This window comes from Papio anubis, chromosome 20 (genome assembly GCF_008728515.1).
Source record: "Papio anubis isolate 15944 chromosome 20, Panubis1.0, whole genome shotgun sequence".
Classification (NCBI taxonomy): Eukaryota; Metazoa; Chordata; class Mammalia; order Primates; family Cercopithecidae; genus Papio; species Papio anubis.
The window spans coordinates 47,067,996-47,083,478 of record NC_044995.1 but is presented as its reverse complement, the minus strand read 5'-3'; the positions used below and the strand labels follow the sequence as shown (position 1 = coordinate 47,083,478).

At 53.0% G+C, this 15,483-nt stretch overlaps 1 protein-coding gene across 1 annotated transcript in view; it reads left to right on the top strand.

Moving 5' to 3' along the window:
- Nucleotides 1-15,483, top strand: part of HDGFL2 (HDGF like 2) — a 35,882-nt gene that overhangs the window by 14,958 nt on the left and 5,441 nt on the right. The window contains exons 5-9 of the mRNA XM_031659069.1: nucleotides 2,853-2,888; nucleotides 11,901-12,211; nucleotides 12,329-12,404; nucleotides 12,512-12,821; nucleotides 14,913-15,016. Coding sequence (XP_031514929.1) covers nucleotides 2,853-2,888; nucleotides 11,901-12,211; nucleotides 12,329-12,404; nucleotides 12,512-12,821; nucleotides 14,913-15,016 — 837 coding nt within the window. The remainder of the gene's footprint in view (nucleotides 1-2,852; nucleotides 2,889-11,900; nucleotides 12,212-12,328; nucleotides 12,405-12,511; nucleotides 12,822-14,912; nucleotides 15,017-15,483) is intronic.

Sequence of the window (15,483 nt, the reverse complement as noted above, 5' to 3'; positions counted from 1 at the left end):
ATGAGATCGAGATCATCCTGGTCAACATGGTGAAACCCTGCCTGGTACTAAAAAAATACAAAAATACACCTTGGCGCCATACATTTTCCTCCTGCAAACATGAGTCACCCACCTGCCTAACTTCTTTTCATCCTCCCTTCACCACCTCCACCCTCTCTGTGCCCCCTGTGAGTGGGTTTAGGTTCGCTTCTTCCAGTTCCCAGGGGGACCTCTTATTGGTGCCATTCCTGTTCTCTGAACGCTGGCTAGTCTGACCTCTCTTCCATGCTTCTGACAACCTCTGTGAAAATGCCTCACATCTGGTCAAGCACCGTGGGCTCACGCCTGTAATCCCAGCACTTTGGGAGTGTCGAGGCAGGTGGATCACGGTCAGGAGTTCAAGACCAGCCTCGGCCAAGATGGTGAAACCCCGCCCCTACCAAAAATACAAAATTAGCTGGGCGTGGTGGCACGTGCCTGTAATCCCAGCTACTCCCAAGGCTGAGGCCTTGAAGTGCCAAGCCTGGAGAGTGGAGGTTGCAGTGAGCGAGATTGCGCCCTTTCTCCAGCCTAGACAGCAAATGAGAACCATCTCAAAAAAAAAAATGTCATCCTCCAAGGGGCTTCCCTGACCACCCAGTGCTAAATGTCTCTCTTTCTCTCTCTTTTTTTTTTTTGAGATGGAGTCTCTCTATCACCAGGCAGGAGTGTGAATGGTGTGATCTCGGCTCACTCTGGCCGCTTCTAGTTCAAGCGTGTCCTGCCTCAATCCCGAGTAGCTGGGATTCCAGGTGCCCACCACCATACCTGGCTAATGTTTTTTGTATTTTTAGTAGAGACAGGGTTTCACCATCTTGGCCAGGTAGGTCTTAAACTCCTGACCTCATGATCCACCCACCTCAGCCTCCCAAAGTGCTAGGATTATAGGTGTGAACCACTGCGCCCGGGTTCTCTCTCTTTTAGAAACAGGGTCTTGCTCTGTCACTCAATCTAGAGTGCAGTGGTGTGATCACAGGTCACTGCAACCTCTGCCTCCTGGGCTCAAGCGATCCTCCCATCTCAACCACCTAAGCAGCTGGGACCTCAGGCCCCCGCCACCACACCTCGCTAATATGTGCATCTTTTGTAGAGAGGGGGTTTCACCATGTTGCCCAGGCTGGTCTTGAACTGGGCTCAAATGATCTTTCTGCCTTGGCTCCCAAAGTGCTGGGATTACAGCCGTGAGCCACCAGCCCTCCTCCTCTCTCAATCCTCACAACCATACGCCCGTGTTTTCTTCCTGCCTGTCACCACGATTTGGAATTGTCCGTGTTTAAATGACAATGTTCAGGGCCTCCCACTAGAAAAATCAGCTCCCAGGGGCAGGGGAGCATGCCACGGTCACTTCTGTATTCTTGATGCCCCCGGCCCAGTGCCCGACACTCATGACTGCTCAGCAGACTTTGGCTGAGTGTGTGACCCGGTCATGTGCCTGACACACAGGAAGCATCAGATAGGTGTTTGTGATTTCTGTGGCTGTCACTGCCTGAGCGGGCATTTTGAGTGTAAGAGAAATAGCAGTGCCTGGATGGTAGAAGCCCAGAGGTCTTGTCCTAGTTTGGCTTCCGCCTCGTGATAATTGAATGACTTAAAAAAAAAAAAAAACAACCATTTCTTTTCTTTATTTTTTGAGACAGAGTCTAGCTCTATCGTCAGGCTGGAGTGCAGTGGTGTGATGTGGCTCACTGCAGGCTCCGCCCTCCCAGGATTCCAGCCGTTCTCACCTCCAGCCTCCTGAGTGGCTGTAGGACTACAGAAACAGCCATACCTCGCCCAGCTAATTTTTTGTATTTTGCTTAATGAGGCGGAGGAGTTTCACACGTGTTAGCCAGGATGGAGTCTGGATCTCCTCCTGACCTGCGTGATCGGCTCGCCCTCGGTGCTTTCCATCCCTAAAATCCCAAGTGCCAAACCACGCCCGGCCCTTCACCCCTGGCCCACTAGAACAATCCCACTGGCCACCCAAACTGCGGCCTGCTCCGTCCCCAATCCAGCCTCCCTGCTCCCACCAATTCCATCTCCTGCCTCAGCCTCCTGATAGCTGGGATTATAGGCACCTACCACCACACCCGAGCCTTTTTTATTTTTTAGTAGAGTGGGGTTTTTGCCATGTGGGCTGGTCTTTGGGCACTTGACCTCAGGTGATCTGCCTGCTGCAGCCTCAAAGTGCTGGGATTACAGGCGTGAGCCTCCACGCCTAGCCAAGAGCCCAGCCATTTCTGAACCTCTTGACATGGTTTGGTCACTGCCCTGGTGTTCCACCTCCCACTTCCATGCTTTCCTGGTCGCGGGTATAGGATCAAGGCACGGTGTACACATTTGCCCCCAGATGCTGGTCACTAAAGGGCACAGAGGAGTTAGAAGTTACTTCGAGTTTAGCCCTGAAGCCAGCAGCCTTGAGTGCCCACCAGCCCAGCAGATCCCACTTCACTCTCCTGCCTTCGTTCTCCGGCCCTTCTGGGCTCAGTTTCCCGTTTGGCAGGCCAGAGACAGCACTGACGTTAAGGATCCCGGCGTCGTTGCCGTCCTCTGGGTCACGGTCTTACGATGGAAATCTGCCGGAGGAACTGGCGTTGACGCGCCGGTCTCTGCTGACTCTATCCCCAGCAGTGACTCTTCCAGCAGCAGAGCCCAGGCCAACCCGCCCAGCGCTTAGTAGAAGGCTAGGGCGGCGGCAACCGAAGTCTGGCGTCACAGCTGCCCGTGACGGGATGGGCTGGGCTGGGACTCGGACAGGGTAGGCGGCGGTGGCTGAGAGGAGAGCGCCTGCGCTAAGGTAGAGAGGAGACCAAAGCGGTGGCCCTTATCCCTGGCCCTGATGTCTCTCCTGGCAGCTTGCTGTCCCTCCTGCCTTTGCAGACCACCATCATGTAGCCAGGCTGGAGTGCAGTGGCGGATCTCAGCTCCTGCAAGCTCCGCCTCGGGTTCCATTCTCCTGCCTCCAGCCTCCCGTAAGCTAGGTTACAAGTTACGCCACCTTACCCAGCCTAGTTTTTTTACTTGCTCCATTACCCAAGTAGAAGAGCGAGGTTTCCACCGTGTGGCAGGATCGTCTCCTGATCTCCTGACCTGTGATCCGGCCCGTCTGCATTTCTAAGTGCTGGGATTACGGAAGCAGGCCACTCGCGTATGGCCTTTTTTTTTTCAGGACGAGGTCTGACTCTATTTGCAGGCGCAGGTGCGATGCGTGATCTCGGCTTCACTGCTGTCCACCTCCGCTGGAGTTCAGAAGCAATTCTTCTGCCTCAGCCTCCCTAATTAAGCTGGGATTACAGGGCCTCGCCCGATTCGTTTTGTATTTTTAGTAGATGGGGTTTCAGCGGGTTGCTAAGTTAGTCTTGAACTTTCCTGGCCTCAGGTGATCACCCATATTATTCTCTCAAAAGTGCACTGGGATTGCACAGTCTTGAGCGGCTGCACTTGGCGCCTTCTTTTTCTTTTTTTTGAGACCACAGTTGCCTCTATTATCACCTTGTCAGAGATTACAGTAAAGCGCACAATCTCAAGCTCAGCAGCACCGCCCACCACAGAGTTCCCAGCAGCCCACCCTCATGGAACCTCAATGGCAGAATAGGCACCTACCATCGCCACCAGCTAATTTTAGAGACAGGGTCTGGGTTGTTTCCCCTTGGGCTGGGATGCCAGCTCACTTCCAGCCTCCTCCTGGGTTCAAGAGATTCCCCTGCCTCAGCCTCCCAGTAGCTGAGATTGGGCGTCACCAGCCATTTCCAGCTGAATTCTGTATTTTTTTTTGGAACCAGTCTGGCTCTATGCAGCCCCAGGCTGGGTGCCCGGTGGCCCGGATCTCGGCTCGCAGGCAAGCGCATGGGGTTCGCCGTTGCTCCTTGCTCGGTATCCGGTGTTTGGACTGCAGGTGATCCGCTCCATCAAACCCGGCCTAGTTTTGTATTTTTTAGTGAGGCGGGGTTCCACCGTGTGTAGTCTCGATCTCCCACAACCTCTCCGCTTGATCCGCCCGTCGGCCTCAAAGTGCTAGGATGAAGCGAAACCACGTGCCGAGCCTCGGTTTTGTATTTTTTAATGGGGACAGGTTCTACTGCCATGTTGGGGCTGGTCTTGATCTGCAAACCTCGTGATCCACCACGGCCCGACCTTCGGAGTGCTGCTGGGATTACAGACGCCAAGCCGGTGCCTGGCCTGGCCCTTTCTTTAATATAGCTGTTTTCCGGTGTACGTTAAACAAGGGTGTGGGTTAAGTCAAAAGCCGCCGCGGGATTCATCCTTCCTGGGTATGCACTCGGTGGTTTGGTGTGTTCTGGCGGTTGACGGCCATTGCTGTGTATTTCGGGGTTCCACAGTGATGGCTTTGGGAGGCTGGTTCCATCAGCTGTCCTCCACAGCCCCTCCTCTGGCCCCAGGCACCCATCCCTTGCCACCTCTGTGGAGGGGCCTGTCCTGGACATTTCATAGAAATGGGATGACACACTGCATGGCCTTTGTGTCTGCCTTCCTTCGCCAAGTTTAGCGTCCCTCAAGTGCATCACATTCTCACAGCCTAGATCCAGCTCCTGCATTCATTTATTTATTTATATTTTGAGGCAGAGTCCAATTCTATCCCTTAGGCTTCGATGCAATGCCTGATCTCAGCTCCCTGCATCCTCCTCCCAGGTTCAAGTTCTTACACCTCCAGCCTCCAGAGTAGCTGGGATTACAGGGAGCTGGCTGCTTTGTGCCATTAATTTTGTATTTTTTGGTAGAGGATGGGGTTTCTCCGTATTTGGCCGGGCTGATCCGAGACTCCTGACCTCCTGATCAGCTGTCTCACGGCCTCCCCAGAGTGGAGTTATGGGGCGTGAGAACCACACGCCCGGCCGCCTCCCTTCCTTTTCCTGGCTGGGTCAGATTCCAGTCAATGTGGAGGAACCGGTTGTGTTGATCCACCTGTCGCACAGCCATTTGGGTGGATTTCACTTTTTAGGCCCGTTCAGATGGGCTGCCGTGAAGCGTTCTTGACAGGGTTTTTGTGCAGATCATATTGTTTTTCCATTCTCCTAGGTGTTATGTCATCATCCTGCCTTTGGCCACTTCTTCTTCTTTGGGTGTAGAAAAGATTCTGTAATAGGTTATTTGATAGGTAGCGTGTATTTGTATTATTTTTTGATTCTAAAGTGATAAGCCATATTTATAGTAGATAACTTGGAAAATGCAAAACATAGAAACAGAAAAAAATACCTATATAGTATATAGGGTTTCTGAGCCAAGCAAGGATTGGCCTATTTTTTCTTTCTTTAGAATTAGAGGCCCAGGGATGGAGTTTACTATGTTAAACTGGAAGTCCTAATGGTCACGATCTAAATCCACCAGCCACCTCCCTCCCAAGTTCAAGCAATTCCACCACCTCAACCTCCTAAAATTATGCTGGGATTGCGTGTCATCCTGCATGCAAAGCTAGTTTTGTATTTTCTTTTCTTTTTTTTTTTTTTTTTTTTTTTGGGGCTGGTCTGCAGCTCATGCAGCCAGGCTGGGTGCGATGCGTGATCAGGCTCACTGCAAACTCTGCCTCCTGGGTTTCACTTCCATTCCTCCACCTCAACCCTCACCAAGTAAGCTGGGACTACGAGCCACTGCGCCCAGCTAATTTTTGTATTTTTCTTATGAGGCAGGTTTCACTGTGGCAGGCAGGATGGTCTCGATCTCTGGCTTGTCGTGATCACTGCCTGCCTCGGCCTCCCAAAGTGCTTGGGAGTTACAGGCGTGAGCCACGGCGCCCTGGCCCCTAATTTTGTATTTCAGTGAGATGGGGTTTCTCCGTATTTGGTCAGGCTGTTCTCGACTCCCGACCTCAGGTCAATCCTGGCCCACCTGGGGCCTCCCCAAGTGCTAGAATTGCAGGCATGGGCACGCTTGGCCAAATTAGCCATTTAGGGTGCGCTGTTGCGGTGGTAAGCGGTCCACATGGTTGTACAGCCATCACACATGCATCATCTCCCGGAACTTTCGTCTTTGGCTGGGAAATGCTGTCCCATGAAACCTCACTCCCACTTGCTCCGCGGCCCGGGTGTCCCCACCCCTACTTCTGTCTCTGTGAATCTCCCCAGTGAGCACCAGGGACTCACCTTAAGGATGTGACCACTTTCACAGGCATAATATCTTCCTTGAGGGATTCAGGATCCCTGGCTTTGTGGGATTCTCCACAGGGTGCCTAGCCCTCCATAGAGATTCCACAGCTCAGCTCTCGCCATTGGGCGGTGGGCAGTCAGCAGGAGGCTTCCTGCCAGGGCCGATGCCCGTGCGGCAGGCATTCAAGCCATTCCAGATGCCAGTCGAAGCTTGAGCCCGAAGAGCCTCAGCGGTACCCTAAGATCAAACCGTAATATCCCCATCGAAGGAAGAACTGGGAGGCTCTTCCTGAGGTGGGAGGACTGGTGGGTGGGCTGGTGGCTCACATGGGAGGGCAGAGGGGTGGTGTCAGCTGCCGGTGGGCCCAGTTCGGCTCTTCTGTCCCCCAGGACTTCACCTGAGGAAGAGAGTAGTCCAGCATGGAGGGAGCCTAGAGGGAACTGGAAAAAAAGATGGCGATGCATTTGACTTTGTTTCCCATGCCTACTCCTGGGGCACCTCTGCGGTCTCTGGCTGTATCCCCCAGGGCAGGTGACCATTTCCTGGAGAGGTGGGACCCAGAGCCACCCAGGAACCCCAGGGGACATCTACCCTGAACTGGCAGCACCTGCATGGCCAGGCTGCCTCCAGGGAGCCACTGTCTATGGACTTTGGAGAGCATTCTGGGATGCTGGCATCAGAAGGGAGGGAAGCAGTCCTGAGGCGCCTGTGTGAGAGTGAGACAGCGAGAGAACGAGAGAGTGAGAGGGAGGGAGAAGAGGGGAGACAGAGCGAGAGGGAGAGAAGAAAGAGAGGTGTGTGCCGGTGCATGTGTGAGCATATTGTGTGTCTCTGTGCACGCGTGTCCATGTGCGTGTGTGTGTGTACTTGTGTGCCTGCATGTTTGGGACCATGTACGTGTGTGTGCAGTGTGTGTGGAGACTGTGCATGTGTGATGTGTGTGTGTGTGCGCACCTGTCGTGCCTTTCTGGTACCTGTGTCCCTGTGCCTGTGTGTGTGTGTGTGCTGTGCCTCTCCTCTGTGTGTTGTGCCTGTGTTCCAATGTGAGTATATGTGATGCCTGTGTGTGTGCGTGTGTGTCCCTGTGTGCATAGTGTGTTCGTGTGTCTGTATGTCTGTGTCCATCTGTATGTCCTTGTGTGTGTGTGTGTGTGCGGTATGTTTGCTGTATATGTGCTTATGGTGTGTGTTTGTATCTGTGTGTTGTGTCTGGTGTGTCCGTGTGTGTGGGGTGTGTGTGGTACATGTGTTGTGTGTATGTTTTTTTGTGTGTGTTGTCTGTGGTGTATCTGGTGTATATGTCTGTGTTGTGTGTGTGATGTGGTGTGTTGTCTGTGTGGTGTGTGTGGTCTGTGTGTTGTGTGTGAGGTGTGTGTGTGTCTGGTGTGTCTGGTGTGTTATGTGTTATCTGTGTGGTGTGTGTGGGGTATGTGTGTCTTTCTGTGTGGTGTGTGTGATTGTGTGTGCTGTTATCCGTGTGTGTGGTGTGTGGTATGTATTTGTCTGTATTTATTGGTCTATGTAGTAGTTGTATTATTGTATGGGTGTGTGTGTGTGTTAACATGTGTGGTGTGTATAGTATGTGTGTTATCGTGTGTGGTCACTGTGTGTGTGGTGTCTGTGTTTGTGTGTGGTGTGTGTATGGTGTGTGTGGTATCTGTGTGTGGCGTATGTGTCTTGTGTGGTGTATGTTGTGTGTTATCTCTGTGTGTGTGGTGTGTATGTTGTCTGTGTTGTGTGTGGTGTGCGTGGTGTGTCGTGTGTGGTGTCTGTGGTGTGTGTGTTGTCTGTGTGGTATGTGTATGTGTGGGTGTGTGATGTGTGTGTGGTGTGTGGATGTGTGTCTGTGGGTGTGTGGTGTGTGTGTGATGTGTGTGTGATCTGTGTGGTGTGTGTGTTGTCTGTGTCGTGTGTGTGTTGTCTGTGTGTGGTGTGTGTGGTCTGTGTGGTATGTGTGTGGTGTGTGTGGTGTCTGTTATTGGTTGTTGTTGGTTGGTCATTGTTATTGTGGTGTGTGTGTTACATCTGTGTGGTATTGTTATCTGTGGTTATTGAGACATCTGTGTGTGGTGTGTTATTGTGGTGTCTGTTGTGTGATTGTCTGTGTGTGGTGTGTGTGTTATTTTGTGTGAGTTATTGTTAGTAGTTGTCTGTGTGGTGTTGTGATTGTGTGTATTGGTATTATTGGTGTGTGTGGTATCTGTGTGGTGTGTGTGTGGTGTCTTGTGGTCTTATTATTGTGGTTATTATTATTGTTATCTGTGTGGTGTTATTGTGGTGTCTGTGAAGTTGTGGTGTCTTATTATTGTGTGGGTGTGTGTGTTATCTGTGTGGTGTGGTATCTGGTGTGTGTGGTGTCTGTGTGTGGCCTGTTTGTTGTTGTTGTCTGTGTTAGTTGTGTGTGTGGTGTCTTGTGTGTGGTTGTGTGTTGTGTGTGGTGTGTGGTTGTGGTTGGTGTGTGTTGGTTGTCTTGGTTGGTTGGTATTATTGAACATCTTATTGTTAGTAGTTAGTGGTGTTGTGTGTGTTTTCTGTGTGGTATGTGTGGTGTCTGGTGTGTGTGCTATCTGTGTGTGTGTGTTGTGTGGTGGTGTGTCTGTGTGTGTGTGGTGTGGTATTGGTGTGGGTGTGTGTGGTGTGTGTGTTGTGTGGTGTGTGTGTTATCTGTGTGGTGTGTGTGGTATCTGTGTGGTGTGTATGGTGTCTGTGTGTGTGGTGTGTTGTGTGTTATCTGTGTGGTGTGTTGGTTGTCTTGTTGTTGTTGAGTTATTGTGTGTTGTCATGGTGATTTGTTGGTGTATCTGTGGTTATTGGTTGATAGTGATTGTGGTTGATGTATTGTGGTATTGATTTATCTGTGGTTGGTATTGTGGTGTCTTGTTATTGGTTATTGATTGGTTATTGTTATTGTGAGTTATTATTGTGGTGTCTTGTGTGGTTGTGTTATTGAAGTTATTGTGTCTTATTATTGTGGTAGTTGTGTTGTTAGTAGTTGGTAATTATTGGTATCTTATTGTTGGTGTGTGTGTTATCCTGTGAGTTATTGTGGTATCTGTGTGTGGTGTGGTTAGTTATTGTTATTGATGATAGTTGGTATTAGTGGTATCTTGTGTGGTGTGTGGTTATTGTTCTTGGTATTTGTGTTATCTGTGAGTTATTGATTTACATCTGTGTTGATTGTGTTATCTGTGGTGTGTGTGGTATCTGTGTGGTGTGGTGGTATCTGGTGTGTGTGGGTGTGTGTGTTATCTGCATGTGGTCGATTTGTGCATTGTGTTGTGTGGTTATTGTGTGGTATCTGTGTGGTGTGTATGTTATCTGTGGTGTGTGTGGTATCTGTGTGGTGTTGTTGTCTCTGTGGTGTGTGTGGTATCTGTGGTGTGTGTGGTGTGTGTGTATCTGTGTGTGTGGTGTGTGTGTGGTGTGTGTGGTATCTGTGTGGTGTGTGTGTTATCTGTGGTGTGTGTGGTATCTGTGGTGTGGTGGTGTGTGTGTGGTGTGTGTGGTATCTGATGTGTGGTATGTGTGGTGTGTTTTTTGTGGTGTGTGTGTTATCTGTGGTGTGTTATCTGTGTGGTGTGTGTGTTATCTGTGGTGGTGTGTGTTATCTGTGTGGTGGTGTGGTATCGTGTGTGTGTTGTCATGAAAGTTATTGTGGTCATCTTGTGGTGTGTGTGGTATCTGTGTGGTGTGTGTGTCTGTGGTGTGTGATTATTGGTATCTGTGTGGTGTTGTGTGTGTGTGGTGTGTTATTGTGTTATCTGTGTGGTGTGTGTGTTATCTGTGGGGTGTGTGGTATCTGTGGGGTGTGTGGTATCTGTGTGGTGTGGTGTGTGTGTTATCTGTAGGTTGTTATTTGGTGCATCTGTGGTGTGAGGGTGGCTGTTGTGTGTGATTGTTGTGGTGTCTGTGTGTGGTTGGTAGTATTATTTATCTGTGGTGTGTGTGGTATCTGTGTGGTGTGTGTGTTATCTGTGTGTGTGTCAGTGTGTGGTGTGTGTGTGGTGTGTTATCTGTGGTGTGTGTGGAGTTGTGTGTGTTATCTGTGGGGTGTGTGGTATCTGTGTGGTGTGGTGTGTGTGTGGTGTTGTGGTGTCTGTGTGGTGTGTGTGTATCTGTGTGTATCTGTGTGTTATTATTGTGGTGTGTGTGTTATCTTGTGGTCATTATTGTGGTGTGGTAGTATTTATCTGTGGTGGTAGTGGTATCTGTGTAGTTATTGAGTGTATCTGTGGTGTGTGTAATTATCTGTTAGGTGGTGTGTTATTGTTGTCTGTGTGGTATCTGTGGTGTGGTATGTTATCTGTGGTCATTATTATGGTATCTTATTGAGATTGTGTGTGTTGTCTGTAGTTATTATTGTGGTGTGTTATTATTTGTCTGTAGTTGTTATTGTGGTATCTGGTATTGGTGTGTGTGTGGTATCTGTGTGTTTGTGTGGTATCTGTGGGGTGTGTGGTATCTGTGGTGTGTGTGGTATCTGTGGTGTGTGTGGTATCTGTGTGTTGTGTGTGTTATCTGTGTGCTGTGTGGGTATCTGTGGTGTGTGTGGTGTGTGTGGTATCTGTGGTGTGTGTGTTATCTGTGGGGTGTGTGGTATCTGTGGTGTGTGTGGTGTGTGTGTTATCTGTGGTGTGTGTGTTATCTGTGGTGTGGTGTGTGTGTTATCTGTAGCCGGTGTGTGTGGTATCTGTGTGGTGTGTGTGTGGTGTGTGTGGTATCTGTGGTGTGTGTGGTATCTGTGGGGTGTGTGGTATCTGTGGTGTGTGTGGTGTGTGTGTTATCTGTGGTGTGTGTGGTATCTGTGGTGTGTGTGGTGTGTGTGTTATCTGTGGTGTGTGTGTTATCTGTGGTGTGTGTGTTATCTGTGGTGTGTGTGGTGTGTGTGTTATCTGTGGTGTGTGTGGTATCTGTGTGTGGTGTGTGGTATCTGTGGTGTGTGTGGTGTCTGTGGGGTTTGTGGTATCTGTGGTGTGTGTGGTATCTTGTGGTCATCTGTGTGATTGTGTGTGTTATCTGTGCTGTGTGTGGTATCTGTTATTGTGTGTTTGGTATTGTTATCTGTGGTGTTGTTATTGTTTATCTGGTGAGTTGATGTGAGGTATCTGTGGTGGTATTATTGGTGTGTGTGTTATCTGTGGTGTGTGTGTTATCTGTGGTTGTGTGGTGTGTGTGTTATCTGTGGTGTGTGTGTTATCTGTGTGGTTGTGTGTGGTATCTGTGGTGTGTGTGGTATCTGTGGGTTGTTGTGGTATCTGTGGTGTATTGTGGTGTGTGTGTTATCTGTGCTGTGTGTGGTATCTGTGGTGTGTGTAGTATCTGTGGTGTGTGTGTTATCTGTGGGGTGTGTGGTATCTGTGTGGTGTGTGTGGTATCTGTGGTAGTGTGTGAATTATTAATTGTAATTTATCTATGGTGTGTGGTATTGTGATTGTCTGTGTGTGTGTGTGTGAAATTGTGTGTGGTGTGTGTATTATTATTATTGGTGTGTGTGTGTTATCAGTGCTGTGTGTGGTATCTGTGGGTTGTGTGTGGTGTGTGTGGTATCTGTGGTGTGTGTGGTATCTGTGTGGTGTTGTGGTGTCTGTGTGTGGCATGGCGTGTTTGGCAGGGTACTCGGGGGTGGAGGCGGTAGAGCAGAGCAGCTTGTGTGGCGTGGCCTCCACGCAGGATTTTGCACAGAGAAGTTCCCCCTGGGAACCCGGGGTTCTCATCTACCCCGGTTCACTGAGGAAGAGGAGGTGAAAGGCCAGCAGCTGCCCGCGTGCTAGAGCCGCCCTACAGGATCAGTTTCCACTTAGGAGGAGGTGGGTTTTGTGGGTCGGAGGGGTTCGGAGCCGGGGCCTGCAGAGCCTGGCGGCTGCGGGGGTGCAGGAGCCTCCTCTGGCCTGGGGCGCCCCGCTTCTCACGGGGGGGCTCCTGATGCTCACGCCTGTCCCTGCTTCTTCCCAGAAGGCGCCGTCAGCCTCCGACTCCGACTCCAAGGCAGACTCGGACGGGGCCAAGCCTGAGCCGGTGGCCGTGGCGCGGTCGGCGACCTCCTCCTCGTCTTCCTCCTCCTCCTCCGACTCCGACGTGTCTGTGAAGAAGCCTCCGAGGGGCAGGAAGCCAGGTAGGGTCCTGGTGCTCGCAGCCTCTTGGCTGGCCCGTGCCGGGGCGCTCCCGGGCAGTCCCCTGGTCACGTTGGAGCCCTGGAAGGGAAGGTCACCGCCTCCTCCTCTTCCTGTAGCCGAGAAGCCTCCCCCGAAGCCGCGAGGGCGGAAACCGAAGCCTGAACGGCCTCCGTCCAGCTCCAGCAGTGACAGGTGGGTGCTGGGGCTGGGGTCCCCCTGGCGGCGCCTCCATCGGCTGAGGGGCAGGGCGGGCTCCCGAGGGAGGAACGGAGGTCCCCAACCGCCCCCTCCGCCTCCAGTGACAGCGACGAGGTGGACCGCATCAGTGAGTGGAAGCGGCGGGACGAGGCGCGGAGGCGCGAGCTGGAGGCCCGGCGGCGGCGCGAGCAGGAGGAGGAGTTGCGGCGCCTGCGGGAGCAGGAGAAGGAGGAGAAGGAGCGGAGGCGCGAGCGGGCCGAGCGCGGGGAGGCTGAGCGGGGCAGCGGCGGCAGCAGCGGGGACGAGCTCAGGGAGGACGATGAGCCCGTCAAGAAGCGAGGACGGAAGGGCCGGGGCCGGGGTCCCCCGTCCTCCTCTGACTCTGAGCCCGAGGCCGAGCTGGAGAGAGAGGTGAGCCGGGAGGGCGCCCGGAGTCCCTGCATTCACACGTTCATCGAGCACCTACTAGATACGAGGCAGCGTCCCCGGTTCCGGGACGCAGCAGGAAAGCAGTGTGTGGGCCCAGAAACCCCTGCCTTGAGGGGTTCACGGGAGTGAGGGGGCTGGGCATGGTGGCTCAGGCCTGTTATCTCAGCACTTTGGGCAGCTGAGGTGGGACGATTACTTGAGCCCAGTTCAAGACCAGCCTGGGCAAGATAACGAGACCCCGTCTATATAAAATCCTTTAAAAATTAGCTGGGCCGGGCGCGGTGGCTCACGCCTGTAATCCCAGCACTTTGGAAGGCCGAAACGGGTGGATCATGAGGTCAGGAGATGGAGACCATCCTGGCTAACATGGTGAAACCCCGTCTCTACTAAAAAATACAAAAAACTAGCCAGGTGAGGTGGTGGGCGCCTGTAGTCCCAGCTACTCGGGAGGCTGAGGCAGGAGAATGGCGTAAACCGGGGAGGCGGAGCTTGTAGTGAGCTGAGATCCGGCCACTGCACTCCAGCCTGGGTGACAGAGCCAGACTCCGGCTCAAAAAAAAAAAAAAAAAAAATTAGCTGGGCATGGTGGTGTGCGCCTGCTGCTCAGGAGGCTGAGGTGGGAGGATTGCTTGAGCCCAGGAGTTGGAGGCTACAGTGAGCTGTCATCAATCCACTGCACTCCAGCCTGGGTGACAGAGCAAGACCCTGTCTCAAAACGAGGGAGGAGCTGTACAGATGATGACATCAGGGTAGTGCGTGCTGTCTGGAGTATTTGCTGTTAAGGAGAAGGGTAAAGTGGGGTAGGGGGTTTCTCTTTTAAGTAGGGTGGACCCCGAAGGTGTGAGTAGACTCCAAAGGCTTGTGTTTGAGTTTAAGGCTCCGAATGGGCCGGGCACAGTGCCTCACGCCTGTAATCCTAGCACTTTGGGAGGCCAAGGTGGGCAGATCACGAGGTCAGGAGATCAACCAGCCTGGCTAACATGGTGAAACCCCATGTCTACTGAAAATACAAAAAAAATAGCCAGGCGTGGTGGCGGGCACCTGTAGTCCCAGCTACTTGGGAGGCTAAGGCAGGAGAATGGCGTGAACCCGGGAGGCAGAGGTTGCAGTGAGTCAAGATTGTGCCACTGCACTGCAGCCTGGGTGACAGAGTGAGACTCCGTCTCAAAAAAAATAAAAAGTAAAAATAAAAAAGACTCCGAATGAAGGGAGGGGATCTATGAAGACTCCTGGGAGGGGACACATTCTAGGCAGGAGAAGCAGCTCATACAGAGGCCCAGAGGGCTGCTCCTGGTGTGCTGGAGGAACAGCGAGGTGGCCTCTGTGGCTGGAGCAGAGGGAGGAGGGGAGAGAGGGAAAAGGGGAGGGTGGGGAGGGGACAGGGCAGGCCGGACAGCGCCTCGTGGGCTGCAGGGAGGATTTGGGCTTTGACCCTGAGGGAGGTGGGAGCCATGGAGGGCACTGGACAGGGGAGGGACAGGCCCGCTCTCGGGTGCCCTCTGGCTGCCGCTGGGTGCAGCTTGCAGGTGAGCGTGGGAGCAGGTAGGCGGCCTCCTAGAGTGGTGACTGTTGGGCCTCTCCTGTATCACGTGTGGGGCTGCGGGCCCTATCACGCCCTCTACCCTCGTGGAGATTCAGGCAGTGTGGCCTGAATCCAGAGAGTCTGACCTAGACTGAGCCCTGGACCCCAAGTGCTGGTGTCCCTCAGCCGCCTAGGCCTGCCTTCTTTGGGGAAAGCAGGAACAACGCTGTGTTCTCTCTGTCACTCCCTTTGTCACAGAAAGGGCACGGAACTCCTGGTGCAGGAGGCGCACCAGCCACAGCCCAGGACTGCTGGGCAGAAAGAGTGCAGGGGGCTGCTCCTCTGCTGGGTGGGCCTGGGCTCCAAGAACTCCACGATCCACTCAGGACTGGACACTGGGTCCTCCCTCCCCTCCCATCCTGCCCCAGCACCTTCAAACAGTGTGGAGGGCAGCAGAAAGGGTCCAGCTGCGTCCCCTAGTAGTGGGATGGGCTAGGGGTCTGGGTAATCCCCTTTCCACTGCTCCAACGCGCCCTTTCTGACTGCTGTAGGCCAAGAAATCAGCGAAGAAGCTGCAGTCCCCAAGCACAGAGCCCGCCAGGAAACCTGGTCAGAAGGAGAAGAGAGCACGGCCCGAGGAGAAGCCACAAGCCAAGTGAGCCCTGCTGCGCCCCTCCACACCCCGGGGACCCTGCACGCTGCAGCACCCCGCAACCCTCACCCCTTCCAGGGGCAGCCCCAGCTCTGAGCTCAGCCTTGGAGCCAGACCCAGTAGAAGTTCCTGGTGCTTGGGTTGTATGGGCTGCGTAGGAATCGCTGCTGCGGGAGCGGGATCTTTTCCCAGCCCAGGGGCCTCCCCCGAGGTGATCCCGCCCCCAGAGACACTGGGCCACGTCCAAGGACATCTGTGGTTGTCATGACTGGGGGGTGCTTCGGGAATGGAGCGGGTGGAGGCCGGGGACACTGCTGAGCGCCCTGTAGGGCCCAGAACGACCCATCCCAGAGAACAGTCCATCCCCAGTGTCTACAGAGCAGAGGAGGAGGGAGAAACTGCACCCCGGCCTAGGGGCTTGCATCTTGGTTCCCCTATGGTGGGGAGAGAGCCCATCTCCCAGCTCAGTT